At 41.6% G+C, this 17,591-nt stretch overlaps 2 protein-coding genes across 12 annotated transcripts in view; one reads left to right on the forward strand and one right to left on the reverse strand.

Annotated features, from left to right (window-relative positions):
• Nucleotides 1–7,972, forward strand: part of TRAPPC13 (trafficking protein particle complex subunit 13) — a 95,633-nt gene extending 87,661 nt beyond the window's left edge. For 5 of the 8 annotated variants that reach the window (XM_085870820.1, XM_085870818.1, XM_085870822.1 and 2 more), the window contains one exon: nt 4,421–7,049. In XM_085870820.1, coding sequence (XP_085726946.1) covers nt 4,421–4,600 — 180 coding nt within the window. In that variant the 3' untranslated portion in view covers nt 4,601–7,049. Of the gene's footprint in view, nt 1–4,420; nt 7,050–7,596 lie in introns of those variants that run through there. The other 3 variants (XM_085870826.1, XM_085870819.1, XM_085870825.1) reach the window with 1 other exon arrangement.
• Nucleotides 1–17,591, reverse strand: part of LOC147032876 (uncharacterized) — a 52,633-nt gene that overhangs the window by 9,922 nt on the left and 25,120 nt on the right. For 2 of the 4 annotated variants that reach the window (XR_015055383.1, XM_085870829.1), the window contains exon 2: nt 13,424–15,650. Coding sequence is in view for 3 of the 4 variants with exons in the window: in XM_085870829.1 (XP_085726955.1) it covers nt 13,431–14,114 (684 nt within the window). In the remaining variant the exon portion in view is untranslated. Of the gene's footprint in view, nt 1–10,488; nt 15,651–17,591 lie in introns of those variants that run through there. The other 2 variants (XM_085870827.1, XM_085870828.1) reach the window with 1 other exon arrangement.

Below are 17,591 nucleotides of genomic sequence, written 5' to 3' on the forward strand. Positions count from 1 at the left end.
TGTGTGTGTGTGTGTGTGTGTGTGTGTGTGTGTCCCCGTCCCGTCTGAAAGTAGAATCGTTAAGTGCCTTGTTCATTGTACATTACATTCTTTTATTAGTGATAACTCTGCTCTGTGTCTCCCCCTCCCCGATTATTGTTATAAATAAACCCCTGTTAAATGTACCAGCTCGTTTTCTGTGCTTTCCTTCATTGGCCAAGCAAGGTGTGTATTGAGAAATCGTAAGGCCGTTCGTGCCGTAAATTGTTCATTTGGTCCGGTGCGGCTTTGGTAGCTTTCGCTCGGTGACACGGGATCCGAGTCGGTGATAGCGACTCGGTTCAGACAGTCGGTCGAGGGTGTGGTTTTTTCCCCGGTAGTTGGTCGACGTGGGTACTTAGGTATATTTCAATTAGGCAATTAACCCTACCCCACACAGTCAAAATATTGGCGACCACGGTCCGCTAAGGGATCCGTGACCTTTGGGAGTTGTCCGAGAGTCACGACCTAAATTCCGGGTGTTCTGTGAGACGACTCTACTGCTCCAACTCGTGGTCGTTTATCGCCACTGAACCCCGGTCCACAACAAATTGGTGTCAGGAGTGGGATTCGGCCTCTCCGCCTCCATAGAAAAATTAACGGGATTTGGATCAGGGGTGGACGGAGCAAACTCCCCCCCCGCCCCTCCTCTCCAAATTGGGTGTCAAATTTGTTCTCATACGCACCATGCTAAGCCAAAATGAGCTGGAGCAGGTGGGTTTCGAGGAACCAATGGCCCAGGACGAAACCCCCATGCAAGAACTTTTCCCGCAGCCAAACCCAGAAGGGGTATTGGGAGTGGCAGGGGCGGCGTATGACACCCCCTCCTCCGTCAAACTCCCCCCCCCCCAATCCCTGCCGGTTCCGCACACCATCATAGCGGATCAGATCCATCAGGGACATTTAACTTGGACCAGTTGGGGGAAATGCTGATGAGAAGCGATATGCGGAGGATGGATGCGAATGCGCAACGAATGGATGAGATGAGGGGAGATATACGAACACAGCGAGGGGAAATGCAGAGCATGGGATTGAGCCTGCAGGCGAGTCTGGAGGAGGTGATGGGCATAATGGCGGCACCACGTGGCGGAACGACTGAACCAAAGGGAGTACAAATTGTGTCCGGCCCACGATGGAGATGGGCGAGGTCGGGATGACGAGAGATGCCACCATAATTAAGGGGGAAACTGGTGAATTTGGACAGGGGGTGACAGAGAAATTAACAGAGACAGAAATGCCGGAATTAAAAGAAATAGAAGAGACGCAGGAAATAGAACAGATAGAGGTGAACGAAATACAGGAAATTAACGAGCACACACATGTAGAGATAGTGAGGGACAATGAGGTTGAGCTGGTGGAATGTATTGGGACCCAGGGTGAGCATCAGAGTAGCCTCCTTCAGGAACAGGGGGAGACGGTATGCTCCCTCGAAGTGGACTGCGACCAGGTGGGTCCGGTAGAACTGTGCGAGGTCGAGTGGGTGCATGATGTGAACGGGTACACGCAGAGCTTGGGGGGTATGGAAACCCCGGGATTTCTTGTAGTAACACGAATCCCCGATGTAAATGTCCCAGTGTATGAGTGGTGCGAGTGTGTTGAAACGTGTGAGTGACATGGTGTGCGTGAGTGCGTGCATGGAATTGGTACTCGGACCGATCCAGACAGGAGACTTGAATGGCGAGCCTGGAAGGCCACAAAGGGTTAATTTGGCAACCGCGCCGGGTTTGCGTGACGGCGCATACGAGGTCCATGGCGTTTTTCACGCATGGCCCACACGCGTGCGTCTGCGCGATCACAATCTGGCGCGAGAACGTTCCACGTTGGATACAAGCCGGCCACGTGGACGGCAAAAATGTAGTCGAGTGTTGTGTGAATTTGAAACAGATGGGACGGTCCACATGCGGGCGTGTGTGTGAAGCTCCCTATGCTGCGTGCCGTGTGTTCTGTTCACGGAAACACGCGGAGCGGGTTCCCGGGACGATGCGCTAGTGTGGGCCTGCACGGGAAACCGTGCAGGTTTGGTGCGCGGGTGACGTCACTGGGGACCTCGCGGCGCGAGTTGCGTGAGCGGCGCGCGTTGGTTCGCATGGCAGACCCCTTGAAGGTGAGCGCTTGTTGCGATGCGCAAGGCGACAAGGCCCCAGGTATTGTCTGAAGGAAGGGACGAATGAGCGAGTTGCAGACCGCTGCCCTGGCGGTGCAAAAAAGAAAGAAAAAAAAAAGGCCTCGCTCTGAGTACACGGCTCTGGCCAGGATGTGGTAAACATCCTGCTTGGGCATAGGAGCATTAGTTAGTGGGAAGAATTTAGCGTAGATAGACTGGCCTCATGGGGCATGAACAGTTCCTCATGGGGCCCGTGGAACTAGTTAGTGGGAATTTAGTTCAGATTTAGAAATTGATTTGGGAGACACAGACCGACATGGAATGTGTTATGGGGACGTAGATTAGCTACGTAGAGTTAAAAGTAACGTGCACTAGTGTAAGGGATGTCGAGGAGCATGAGTTAGGCGGATTTAGTTAGCAGAATGGCAGTGTTGGAGTGTTGGTGTGAATTGGAAAATGAAAAATGTGTACAATGAATGAGTATGGGTCAGTGGACCCGAGTGTGTGAGTGGAATGCATGGTGTGAATGAATGATTGGGGGAAGGAGTGAATCCCACCCAAGGGACCCCAGGGTCAGTGTAATGTTAGTTAGTGGGTTAGTCAAATTTACCAAAATGAGGTCGTTTTGTTGTTTGTGTTGAGAGAAGGCACGTAACCTTTTTGAAGGGTGCAGGAGTCCATTGACCGGCTGGGAGCGTGGCTGTGGGAAGGTGAGTATTGAGTAGAGGGCACCCCGGGCACCGAAGTAGTCAGCCAGAGTGGGCCAAGGGACCGGGATAGTGTAGTGGGCACGGGCGACCCCCGGAAAAGGACCCGGAGCACCAAAATGCCACGTGGGCATGGAAGGGGGGCAATGCCAGGAAGGGCACCCCCCCCCCCACGTTCATAGGGAGCAGGTAGGCTCGGAGACAGCCTCAGAGCCCGGGGGTGCCGTAGTTCGAGTTCGGCAGACGGAAGTCCCTGCCAGTTGAGCCACAAAATTGTGTAAGGGCATGGGAGAAAATTTGTGGGCAGGGCCCAAATTGATGATGGACACCAACACAGGCGATGGGAATCGTGGTTGTTAGAACCGATAGTTTAAAGTGACAGGTGTTTTGAAAAGCCCCGGGGATAGTTTAAAAAATGCTAGGATATATAGAAAATGTACCCCCTTCACACCATCCATCGCTTTGCTATCTGTAGGCCGCTGGACTCACTTTGGGAAGATTGCTGAACTCTGTGGAGGTTATTATGAGGCTCCATTGGGTCTCGAGGCAGAACACTGGTCTCTCCCTTATTCCCCTCCAAAAAAGATCTTGGGGGTTGGGAGTAGACGGACAGGATAGGTTGGCCGGACAAGGATAATAGGAGGGTTAGGGACACTTGGAATTATAAAGAAAAAATAAATAGAAGTAAAGAGGGGACTAAATTTTGTTTTCTTGTTGCAAACTAAGGGAGTGGGTATGGACAGACAGGCAAAGGGGATAGGTTGGGGGGAGACAGTAGGGTAGGTCCGAGCCAGTTTCCGGACCTGCCGGCACCACCACACTCCCTCCACAACTTCACTGGACCATACCAGAGGCCGGCCAGCTTATGCTGGACTGTTGTGCTCCAGCTGCTGGTCTGCATTTGCCAAGCCTTTCCATGCCTCATTTGCCTGCCGTTGCCTTGACCCCATGCCTGCTTGCCCTTGTTGCATTTGCTCCCATGTCACCATCTAACCATGTGCGCCAGGACCATCTCCAGTGTTTTGCATCCCTCCATTCCCCTATGCCAGAGACTTCCTCACCCACACAAACTGTTGACTTTTGTTGTGCCTTTCTTCACAGATCACAGGTCCTGGGCCATGGTTAGTGTAAATACTAGAAAATAAGTTTTCCGTGTGAGTCTGATAGTTGTTACGCAGCGCACTAGGTTATTTATTTTTAGGACACGTATAAAAATGTCACACTCAGCTCGATTTGTAAATTTTTATCGTGTAGGTAAATCGTACTCGGGGGGGGAAAAACTTACACATGCATGCCACACGAAAAGTTGACAACTCGGGACGAGTCTGTAAAAAGGGGAGGGGGTAGTGTTACGAATCTGGAAGCCATTTGCACACATACAGACAGACATACAGACAGACAAACAGACAGCAGCCCCCACAGTTCAGTTATTTTGATAAGTATGTGTTTATCATTAGAATCCTTCCTTCTATCTAATGGGAATTTCGTGTGTGCGCTACGAGTTATTTTATAGTTGGAATTTATATATCAACAACAACGACACCACCCTCACTCAACCCGGTCGCCATTGCCCACGTGTTTTTGGCTGAAGGCATTGGCGGAGCCTCCATCACCTCAGATCCAACTCCGCCCCAGAAAGGTGGGAGTTGCCCTGCCTACTGTGGGCTTGTCCAATGAGGGACGGCCAGCGGATCACGCGATGGGACCGTCCAATCAGGAGGCGAGTGGCGAGGAAAGAAACCGCTTTCACCTCAAGAGAGAAGAGGAGTGATTGTGCCGATTGGCTTGGTCTGCGGTCCTTTGCGGTGGCTCACCGTGGTGCTGGTGACCGAAGAGCAGTGATCGTGGCAACTGCTGAGTGTCTGCGGTCGTGGTGTCTTGGTCTCGGCCATCGTCTGCGGCCCTTTGCGGTGGATTCTCGTGGTGGTGGCGGCCGAGCTGCCATGGACTTCGGGTCGTGGGTTCGAGTCCCACCGTGGTGGTTCGGAGTCGGTGTGACCGCACGAGGCGGGAAGGTACCCCGGCCCAGCTCTACCGAATAAGTGTGTGTGTGTGTGTCCTGTCTAAGCAGAATCGTTAAGTGCCTTGTTCATTGTACATTACATTCTTTTATTCGTGATAACGCTGCTCTGTGTCTCCCCCTCCCCGATTATTGTTATAAATAAACCCCTGTTAAATGTAACAGCTCATTTTCTGTGCTTTCTTTCATTGGCCTAGCAAGGTGCGTATTGAGAAATAGTAAGGCCGTTTGTGCCGTAAAGTGTTCATTTGGTCCGGCGCGGCTTTGGTAGCTTCCACTCTGTTACGCCGGATCCAAGTAGGTGATAGTGACTCGGTTCGGACAAAGTCGGTCGAGGGTGTGGTTTTCCCCAGTAGTTGGACGACGTGGGTACTTAGGTATATTGGAATTAGGCAATTAACCCTACCCCACGCTATCGAAATATTGGCGACCACGGTCCGCTAAGGGACCCGTGACCTTTCGGAGTTGTCCGAGAGTCACGACCTAAATTCCGGGTGTTCGGTGGGAGATGACTCTACTGCTCCACCAAGTAGTCGTTTATCGCTGCCGAACCATTTGCACACAGACAGACAAACAGCAGCCCCCGCAGTTCAGTTATTTCGATAAGTATGTGTTTATAGTTAGAATCCTTCCTTCTGTCTTATTTGAATTTTGTGTGTGCACTACGAGTTATTTTATAGTTAGAATTTATATATCAACAACAACAACGACACCAACCTCACTCAACCCGGTCGCCATTGCCCACGTGTTTTTGGCTGAAGGCGTGGGCGTGGAGATGTTTATTACGACAATATTTATTTATCACAAGTCAGCTGTGGAGATGACTTACAATTTGTAGTGTAAATGTGGAAAAGTGCAAGTGCTTCACTGACCCCTGCCAGAGGGAGGGGTTATTATTCTTCCAAAGGGAGCACATGTTTCTTGTGATTTGAATGACAAACCATCTGTTGCACAAACACTGGATGTTCGTTCTATTTCAGATACTGTACAATAAAATATACTAAGCAACTGTACACAACAAAGCAAGGAGAGGCATTTTGCAGTAGAGCATGTACATTTTTTTTTTCATTACTTAAAAATATCCGAGTGATGTCAGATTGCTAATGGTGTATTGTAGTTCCACAACTTGCATCAGCGATGGGAGGTAAAGGGTGGTTAAAAGCATACAGTGCCTTCAGAAAATATTCACACCTCTTGATGTTTTCACATTTTGTTGTGTAACAGCCTGAATTTAAAAATGATTTCATTGAGATTTTTTTTGGTCACTGAGATGCACAAAATACCCCATAATGTCAAAGTGGGGAAATTTTTTTGAAAGAAATTTTTACAAGTGAATTGTAAATGAAAAGCTGAAATGTGTCGAGTCCAAGGAACTGTCCGTAGAACTCAGAGATAGAATTGTGAGGAGGCATACATCTGGGGAAGGGTATAAAACGATTTCTCGAGTGTTGAAAGTTGCCAAAGGCACATTGAGCTCCATCATAAGGAAATGGAACCATCCAGACTCTTCCTTGAGCTGGCCGTCTAAACAAACAGCAACTGGGCAAGAAGGATCTTGATCACGCAGTTGACCAAGAACCCAATGACCATTCTGACAGAACTACAGAGTTCCTTGGCTGAGATGGGAGAACCTGCTGGAAGGAAAACAGTCTCTGCAGCACTTCACAAATCGAGCTTTTATCGGAGAATGGCCATACGGAAGCCACTTCTGAGAAAAAGGCACAGACAGCATGCCTGGAGTTCGCAAAAAGGCAGGTAAAAGACTGAGAGCATGAGGAAAAAAATTATTTGGTCTGATGAGACGAAAATTGAACTCTTTGGCCTGAATGCAAACCACAATGTCTGGCGGAAACTGAGCACAGCTCATGACCAAAATAACACCGTCCCTACCTTGAAGCATGGTGGTGGCAGCGTCATGCTATGGGGATGCTTTTCAGTGACACAGACTGGGAGCCATTATAAGGATAGAGGGAACAATGAATGGAGCCAAATACAGGCAAATCCTTGAGGAGAACCTACTTCAGAGTGCAAAAGATCTTGGACTGCGGCAAAAAATTACGTTCCAACAGGACAGTGACCCAAGCATACAACCAAAGCAACACTGGGATGGCTTAGAACAAGAATGTAAAAGTCCTTGAGTGGCTCAGCCAAAACCCAGACTTGAATCCCATTGAGAATCTGTGGAAAGATTTGAAAGTTTCTGTTCACAAACATGTCCCATCCAACTTGACAAAGTTTGAGAAAATCCCTTAATCCAGATGTACAAACCTGATAGACATACCCAAGAAGACTCAGCTGTAATCGCTGCTAAAGGTTCTTCAAAGTATTGACTCGGGGGGGGGGGGGGGCTGAATACTTATGTAAATTAGATATTTCTGCATTTCATCTTCAATAAATATGCAAAAATTTTGAAAAACACGTTTTCACTTTGTCATTATGGAATATTTTGTATAGATCAGTGACAATTTTTTTTTAAAATTAATCCATTTTAAATTCAGGCTGCAATACAAAAAATGTGAAAAACTCAAGGGGTATGAATACTTTCTGAATGTACTACAGCAGTAATGTTTTGTGAAATGGCCAACTGCAAACATGAAACATAGGCTTACTCCAGTCTCATATCTATCCACATTTTTAGAAATAACCACAGCTTGTGCAGTGGAAAAGTTAATCACTCCAAACAGGTTTACTGACTTGGTAGTAATAATATTTCATATTTCAAGCTTGGGATTGAATTTGCTTTTCAGAGCATCAGCGGATTACGCCTCACTGACACCTTTCTGAAGAGGACGTACGAATTTGATGACATCACACAAGTCTTGGTGACGTCGGATTTTGATAACCGATCGGCAGAAGCCTTGAAAAAATGATGTTTCTGTGTCCTCAGCTGTAAACGATGAATGTACATAAAGAAATCCTGTTTCAGATTTCAAAAAAAATTCCATTAATTTATTGTACATTTTGAAAGAAGGTGTTGTCCAATGTCCAACAAAAAAGGAAAATCCACAAATAACAGACTGTTTTATTGCACTTCTCTGTATGTAAAATGGCTCTTGATTTTTCATAAATATAAAGTGTATAATTCTTCAATTATGAAGTATAATAAAACGTAATAATAGCCATGCAATTTGTTTTTATTTCAATTGAGAGAATGCTCACTGTTTCTGAATCATTAGGCCTCCTCCCTACAGGAGAGGGGAAGGCTTATTTCTGTTGTGGGGTTTCTTTCTGCAATTAATGCCCCCAATTTTAATTGCACCACAGTTTTAGACTCCGAGGAATACGAAACCACTACATATAATATAAGAATAAAAAAAAAAAATATTTACACACACATATACCTATTCATATATATATATATATATATATATATATATATATATATATATATATATATATATATATATATATATATATATATATATATATATATATATATATATATATATATATATATATATATATATATATATATATATATATATATATATATATATATATATATGTATATATATATATATATGTATATATGTATATACATATATATATATATATATATATATATATATATATATATATATATATATATATATATATATATATATATATATATATATATATATATATATATATATATATATATATATATATATATATGTCTCAAGGTCGATTCGGTCAAAAGAGACTGATTTCCCCCCGACTCTCTGACTTAAGGCCCATCAGGTCAAAATAGGATACTGATATCTGCCCCATTGAGCAAATGTTAAATTGAGACTTGCTGATTAAAGCACTTTTTTCCACTCAGAGTGATCCAATGAATATTTGTTCATGTTCTACTCAAGGTAATAACTTAATTTTCCTCTTATATTTATCACCATCAAGTATATTCACAAAGATTATTTGAGAACTTAGTTCTTGGTTTATATGTCTTTGTTGAGCAGAAATAAAATGATAAACTTCTCTCACTGCTCTTGTTTGACCACCTCCTGAGCCACATATCATTTTGAGATTGTAGTAAATTGTTTTTCCATTGTTCAATTGATAACCATCAAAGTTTTCAGTCCATTCAAGGATATTAATTTTTTCTTGACATCCTCCAACTTATTTGTAATTAAATTTATCCACTTATTTGTTTTATTTACTTTTATCCTGCTAATTTCTTCAATCAGACTTATTTGATATTTCTCACATTCTTTGTTTCCCATTTAAATACCAAGATTGATTACATCTCCACTCTTTGGTTTGGTTATTGTTTGGTTCTATCATTTATATATCAGTAAAAAGACACCACTTAACACTTATACTTATAACCATAAGGGATACTCTTGATTCCATTCTCTAAAATATATCTTTTCTCATCAAAAGCTCCTAATGCTTTCTTATTTATCTCTTCTGTATATAATTGATGTTTATAATTTCTTGTTTTATTCATTTTTTCTGTACTCTTCCTTCTTTAAGGTTAAACAGTTGTAATAAAGTTTAAAGTTTGTTTCCTTGATTATATTTTTCTTTATTCCCTTTAGCTTCTTATCACACCTTTCAATGTTATTAGGCCATGGGCGAGATAGGGCTGTTAGGGTGTTAGGGTATTAGGCCTGATGAATACAATGAAACTGTATGATCATGATAATACATCAACAGAAATATCTTGAAATATGTATATGAAAGATATACTGTGCTATCGCTTGGTAAAAGGAACAATGTTACAGACTATTACCTACTATATGTAAATATAATGTTGGTTTCAATCATTGTTTGTAATCAGAATTTGGGAAATAAGTATGAATGTAGCACATTTATCTGTATTGTAAAATACATTACTATTTTATTTAGAGTGGGAAAGAATATACCAGCGATATTAACATGAATAATGTTCTCAGCAATTTATTTTATTTTTAAAACCCAACCCTGCTTTTGATTTTGTGAATACTGTTCTGTTGTTTATCATGTGTGTTCATGGTATCTGGATTAAATTGTATTTGGATACTATATACCGTATATGGATAACAAATTAAGTCAGATTCTTATTCTGGACTATTTGGCAGAAGAAAGAAAAAATGTCTTAAAAATAAGCTTTATTGAAACTTCTACAACACTAATGAACAGTTAATAAGACGATACAGTACATGTACTCAACATGTTAAATAAGCTCTTGGATATATTAATTTTAGACATACATAGAACCAGCATGAGATTATGTTTCATATAAGCCATAATATGTGTCGTCTGACAGTGTAATGGGTCGTCTCGAAGCCGTTCTGATTGGGTACGGAAATCGCTTTTGGCACAAATGACAAATTCATTTTTGAGGGTACCCGTTTTCACGAAGCTAAAACAGGTAGTGAATCCCAATATTTTCAATGTTAACATTCAAATTAATATTCAGCATATCCAGGTACTTAAAAAAACAGTTTTGTTGGGAAGTGGGGGGGGGGGGTGTGCACGGTGGCCCTATCTTGCCCATGTCCTATATTATTATCAATATACGTAAAAGCATAAGACTTTGATCTCAAACCCACAAATTCACTCATGACCTTTCCACCCAACTCTTCCTTAAACTTACCAATAACCTTTTTATTCTTTAATGAAAACAACACACTATCAGACTTGTAATTACTTGCATCATGTTACAAGTAATTACAAGTCTGATAGTATGTTGTTTTCATTAAAGAATAAAAAGGTTATTGGTAAGTTTAATGATGAGTTGGGTGGAAAGGTCATGAGTGAATTTGTGGGTTTGAGATCAAAGTCTTATGCTTTTACGTATATTGATAATAATATAGGCCAATATTATCAATCATATCATCATATACATCACTTGTCTTAATTTCTAAAATAAAACTATCTGTATCCATATATAACAATGACACATTATCCTTATACTTTAATTTTAAATTATTATAGTAATAGTCATACATTAACGACTGACAAGTAAAAAATTGATGTTTTATATAAATAGGTTTATCCATTTCAATAGTCTCTTTTTTTAAATGAATAGCACAAAAGTTCTCTGAAAACACCTCCGCTCGTTCTATTAATAGGCTAATGTATTTTTGAGTAGTTTTTGTTTGATTTAATATTCGTAATATTACTATACACGTATGGCATATTGCTGGAAACTCCTTGGTTATTAAAACTTGGTCTATTAATTAACGTTGAAGCCTGTTTCCAAGATGTAGAAAGTCTTGTGTTTTGTCGATTCCTAACATTTTCCAGTCTTTCCAAGTACAGCATTATTCATTAATTTATAAAAGTCCTTCTCAAAATCTGTTTGTGCTTCTGTTCTCCTTTTTGTATTAAAATCAATATATTTCTTTAACCAATGACTGTTTAAATTTCAAAATTCGATTAATTTTTCTCACTCTCAACCCAGCAGATAAATATTGTCTCAAGTTCTTTTGATGTAAAACATAACTTTCTTTATCATTTCATGTTGTAAGTAGTTTTTTCTGGAGATTTACCTTTTATATTAAATGACTATTGGTAATCACTTAACCATTCTTTTCTTGGACTTTCTTTATCAGGGGCATAAGGTAGGTCTTTATTTTTGTTGTGAAGTTCTTCAGGATATTTTAAATCAACCTCAAAATAATATCCAACTTCAACTTCATCCAATTCTTTTTGAGAGGAGATAACAATGTCAAGTTAAACTTTTTCATGTTTTTCTTTAACCCATTTAAATGTCCCCTGACATGCAAAACTTCCTGGTTATTTATATATTAACTTGACCTTCCTAGTGAAGAAATCACCCGTTTTTTTTTTTTTTTTTTAAATTAAAAAATGGGATAATTATAGCAATATTTCGATCATTTATTGTGCTTTTCACAACTTGCTATACCCCGCCCCTAAAAAAAGTTGACCAGCGAATCGCAGCGTGACGTCACATACAGTAACTCGCACAGAGTGGATTGACTCGATCTCGATAGTCTAGACCAGCGTTTCTCAACCTTTTTACCCTTGTCGAACCCTTGAAATACTTTTCATGTCTCAGGGAACCCCTGCATAAAAATGATTATATACCATTATTAATATCTAGCTCTTTTATATTTTTATCGTAGTTCATGTGGTAAATATAATATATATTTTTCGGATACTTGGTTTAAGGAAAAAATGACCCCTTCTTTGTCAAATTTATTGGCAATGAAAAAAAAACATACTGCTCGTTTATAAGACCTCACACCAAGGTTTTAATTCACACAAAAAAAAAATTGTTTGAAAACGTCTTTTGAAAGTGTTTCTCAACCCCGAGTCTGTTTGACAATGAAAAAAAAACACACCTCATGTAACTGGATCAACAAAACTTAAAGAAATAAAGCCGAAGCAAAAAAGGTAAACAGAAGAACTGAGAGAGACAGAGACAGAGACAGAGACAGAGACAGAGACAGAGACAGAGACAGAGACAGAGACAGAGACAGAGACAGAGACAGAGACAGAGACAGAGACAGAGACAGAGACACAGACTTCGCGCAAGGAAGCACAGAGAAGATAGATGGACACCGTGCATGCGTCCCGTACTTGAGGCAGTCACTCAATGATACACGAATCCGCCGCGTACAGGACGTCCACTAACCAGTGAGGGCGGTTTCACATTGGCGCCATATCGACATCGTTAAATACATTCCCTATGGTTGTTATAATTGTAAATAATATAAGAGGTTGAAGCCTCTTATAATAACCAAGGAGTTTCCAACAATATGCCATACATGTATAGTAATATTACAAATATTAAATCAAACAAAAACTACTCAAAAATACATTAGCTTATTTATTACTGTTTCTCGCGGAACCCCTAGCGACCTCTTGCGGAACCCTAGGGTTCCGGAGAACCCCGGTTGAGAAACACTGGTCAAGACTAGTCCGATAAATCCGTCGTCCGTCCGACTCTGCCAATAAATCTGACGTGCTGTAGCTTTTATTCTCTTTTTTTCGTTGTGTTCTACTGGTGCTACATGACAGTAGGAATAAAATAAATAAAAATGCAACAGAACGTCAGATTTATCGGACTAGTCGAGACAATTGTGTCACAAGGTGTGTTCTACATACAAGTTTTCATTGCATCCGGACAGCGAGATTGCTTCGTTTTATGCGCGGAGAGATATTAGTCCATTTGCCATTATTATGTGTTCCATTGTCAACCTTGTTGATGTGGAAAGTGTATGGTTTTATGATTGTTTTGGACTAACATGGGTCCATTAATAAAATTTAGGTTGGTTGCCGGGGTGGCTACCTTGGGGAACTCCTGTAATTTGCATAAATTCAAGATGGCCGCTACAGGTCAGACTGGGGCTAAGTTTTTAATCGGTCAACATATAATCCTGTGTAATACCTTTTTTCCATATGATTTTGACATGAGGAATTCAATTTTGGGGTTATTTTTTTACGTTCAGGAATAAATAGAGGTTCACATGAAATGTCCATGACTATTTTCTGCTTAAAATTATGCAACATCAATGCAAAAGTGAAGTCATGAATGGTTCACAACAGTATGTTGATAATCAGAAAGCATACACATTGTCATGTCATCATATTGGAAATCTTAGAAACAGAGGATATAGAGCCGAGTAGACAACTTACTTATTGTTCATTCCCATTCATTGGACTCGTCCCCTTCTGTATCCTCGTCTCTTTCCAGTTCTGCTTCGACACTCCCTTCTTCCACTTCATTTTCACTGTCCTCCACAGTCTTGTGTGGGTTGAAGCACTTGTCACTGCAACCACAAGTGCAGTACAGCATGCAGGAGATCTTTGCATGGTGACAACTGCAACTTGCAGTACTGCAGGCCTTCCCCTCTGCTTTGCATCCACACCGCACAACATCCATGAGGTCCAAAGGGGCTGGTGGAGTAGCAGAAGTTGCTGGCACTGGGATTCCATCTCTGATGTCCCATCCATATTTTGTAATGTCAAGTACAGGTGGGGCCTGCTGATCAGCTGATTTTGCAAGTACTGTCTGTCGATGTGCACACAAAATATGAAGGAAGAGATTGATCTCAGTTGGTGGTAATGCCATGAGCTTGAGGGGCTTGCAAGACTTCCTTGTGTACATATAGTACCTCATCTCACTCATCGTGGTACCTTCTGGCTGACCATACAGGGCACAGAAGAATGTCCGCCCTGCTTCCATGAGCTGTTCATGGCTTGCGTTCAGCTCGCCAAGTGTGGAGTACAAACCAGGGAAGTTGCCAGCTCTCAGTGTCTTCAGGGCTGACACTTTGCTCTTGCCGTATGGGTATGACGTGGTATCTGAGCCAGTGATGTAGTGCATTCCCAAAAGCTGCAGACACTTGGGGCCAAGCTGGTCACAGGTGGTGTTGATATCCCAAATTGCTCCATCCTACCTCCATTCCATCTTCCCTGGGTGAGCACTGAGCATGCCCATACTCAAGAATGCCTGCTGGATGGGGTTGCTGAAATTCATGTGAAAGGACATGAGTAGTGCGCCGACCATTAGGTGTGAACACTTGCAGATCAAGATTATCAAACCAGGCAAAAATCACGCCAACAGTTCTACTCAAACCCATGAATTGGTGGAGAAGCTGAGCATTGTCACCGAGAAAATGAGCAGCAGATTTCCTGAATCTCAGGACCTCATCAAATGACGTTGTGAACCCATGTTCATGAAGGAGCTTTAGAAGATCAGAACTGCCATGGCGGTGCAGTAGTTTGACAGCCAGTCCTAATGTTGTCTGATTTCTGGTACCTGTAACATGACTTTGAATTGACTGGCTCAGGCTGAGAGATTTCTTGGTCATTTCACCACCAGACACTAAGTCTGAAATCAACCTCAGTAAAGTTGGGCTTGTTGCCTTGATTGTGTTGGCTTGTGTAATTTCTGAGAGGTCATAATTGGCACTGTTGTACTTGACTGAGCGTGCCTCCTTCTTGATCTGCGTTACCACAGAATCAATATTCCTCTCATCTGCATCATCCACTTTAACCATTTTCAGATGGTTAGCAATGGACTCATGGAAACCAACAATGGTAGCACATCCATCTACCCGAACTAACATAACGTCCTTACTCGTGCAGTCTGTTAGTTTGCTAAACATATTACGTCGAGTGAGTTTGCCACCAAGATCACAGTACAGGGAATGCAGTTCAACGCTATTCCACATCTTTGACCTGTCACAATTCATGCGCTTTATGACGTTCTTTCGGGCACTTTCTTCTGCAACACCAGTTGGCAAATCAGCATATTTAGGGACTGTCATGAAACTGTTATAACAGCGTACATGGTATTTACACTCAGCTGCAGGGAGATCAACCAAATATCCAATATGTAACTTGACCGTTCTGGCTACTTCATCATTATGTTGCTCAGCAGCATTAATGATGGCATCTTTCATCGTTGGGATGGGATTACCTTCCTTGTCAAAACGTTCTTTACTCCTGCACTGACGAACACGATCCCATCTTTCTGGATGTTTGTCATCAACAGGTAAACATTCTTTGCCACAAAAAATGCAGTCACGTTTGTAAACAAATGCACCACTGCCTGTTGCCTGTGTGTGAGATCTTGTTATCACTGTAACACAATCATCTTCAGCTTTTCTTTTCTGTGATTTACAAAGTCTCTCAATTTTTTGTTTTGATGTGCAAGTACAGTAGCATCCTTTGTGACATTCTATGCGAACAGCATCACCACCACCACCATCAACAATGTCCTGTAGTTTTGCACGTAGCTCTTCATCTCCACGGGCTTTGCCACAGGAGATCAATGTCTTGATCCCTTGATCAGCGAATTTCTTCAATTCCCCTCCACCATGACACACGGGAAGAATGCACCTTGAATCAGCCATACCTGTAAAAACAAAACAATGAATTAGTAACTCGCATTAATGTCGTATATGAGCGTCCAATTGTCAGAATAGTGACCTTGTTGTCATTCAAAATGTATCTCGTATGGCAAACAATTGCCAGGAACTCGAACATTGACCTCAAATTTACTTCTAATCACAAAAATAAGGTTAAATATTGATTCCTCGTGCCAAAATTATATGGAAAAGATGTCTCATGTGTAATTTTAAGTTCATTACCTAAAAAGTTATATTTTCAGCCCGGTCGATGACGGCCATCTTGTATTTGCACAAAAATAACAGATTTCCCCATGGTTGCCATCCGGGCAACCAAGCTTAATTTTGTCTATGCATGCCTGTGAACAAGAAACCACCATAAAACCATACACTTGTTCTTTACACTTACACTTTGATGACAACAAGGTTACTTCTCTGGCAAATGGACTATATGGCCGATGACATGCGCCGGCCTTGTTTGTGATTAATTCACCGCAGAGCAACATGTCCGCTACGCTGTTCACGTCACCTCACTAAAATATTTCTGATAGCGAGCAGTATGCAAGTCGAATTTACATTATTTAATTACGAATAGGATTTAGTCTAACCAGTTGTTATTTCCGAGACTTCCTTCGATGTCCTCCCGAGCATCATGAACTCCAGAAATTTCATTGCCATTTTCCTCTGTTTGTCCTGCTTTGGGCTCGAACTGCTAAGGCCGTATTTCATTTCCAGCTGCCTGAACTTCACCTCCCGCGACTACGTTATCTGACAATTCTCCATGGGATTCAGACCAAAATCCTTAATTTCTCTCACACTCACTGTCACAACCAGACAAGTGAAAGTCCATGTCATCCATTATTCAAAAACAAATGTTCGGTTTTTTTAAAGCAGAAATGAACGAAGCGATTGAGTCGACCAATCAAATGTGGAAACGTACAGCAAGCCAATAGAATCACGTAGACCACCAACCCGAGTAATTTACGTGCAGCCTTTGTCATCCTGTAGTTGACGTCATGTGGGTTACGCCCTTTTCAGGAGAATTTCTAGGGGCATTCCCGAAGAGGTTTGATTTTTAATTTTACATTTTACAGAATCAGTATTGTGAAGAAACATTGTCAGATCTGAAATCACGATGAAAAACTCCTCTAGGACATGTATAAATGAAATTTCAATACTTTTGCATGTCAGGGGACTTTTAAGTTTTCCATAAGGTAAAGATTGAGACATAGCCCACCCATACAAATTGTTAGCATCATAATACATCAGGTAAGAGTTGTCCTAATTCTTATTACTAGTACGTGGCCGTAAAAAAAAAAAAAAAAAAAAATTCAAACCCCGAGCAATAAACAACAACCAAACAGGCCGTTTCTTCGCTCTCGCGTGCCCGGACGTGCGTGACCCAGAAGTTCGCATATTATTCGCAGTTACGATTATTCGCAATTTAGTTTTAAAACCCAATTATTCAATTAGCGCCAACGTATTTTACCTTTTCGTAATGTCGTGGCAAGGAAAAACAAAAAGAGAAGAGAAGAGAAGAGAGGAAAAAAAATTTACTTCCTGGTTCGGAGCATACCAGCACTCTGTTACCCAAATTTATGCACCGTCTTATCTGAAAACGATCATAACTTGAGGCATTGTGTTTATCTATAAATGCGCATAAGAAATCGAGAAATTATTAGAATACACGAAGTCATCAGTCTCCAGAAGTCCATAAGTTGTAACCTGTAATTGGGACCACAGCTTCCCTTCCCTATCAGCCACGCCCACGCAACAACGTGTCTTGTCATTGGTTTGGTAAATAAATGGCCATAACTTGGGAAGCACTTGTCCGATTAATATCAAACCTTAAAAAGGCACATCCTCAGGTCCCCAGCAATATACCTGGCAAGTTTCAATTAGATCGGATCAGTGGTTGTCGAGAAACAGCAGTCACGCACGCACGCACG

Source organism: Eptatretus burgeri, chromosome 2, assembly GCF_056783735.1.
Source record: "Eptatretus burgeri isolate ZD-2024b chromosome 2, Ebu_testis_v1, whole genome shotgun sequence".
Classification (NCBI taxonomy): domain Eukaryota; kingdom Metazoa; phylum Chordata; class Myxini; order Myxiniformes; family Myxinidae; genus Eptatretus; species Eptatretus burgeri.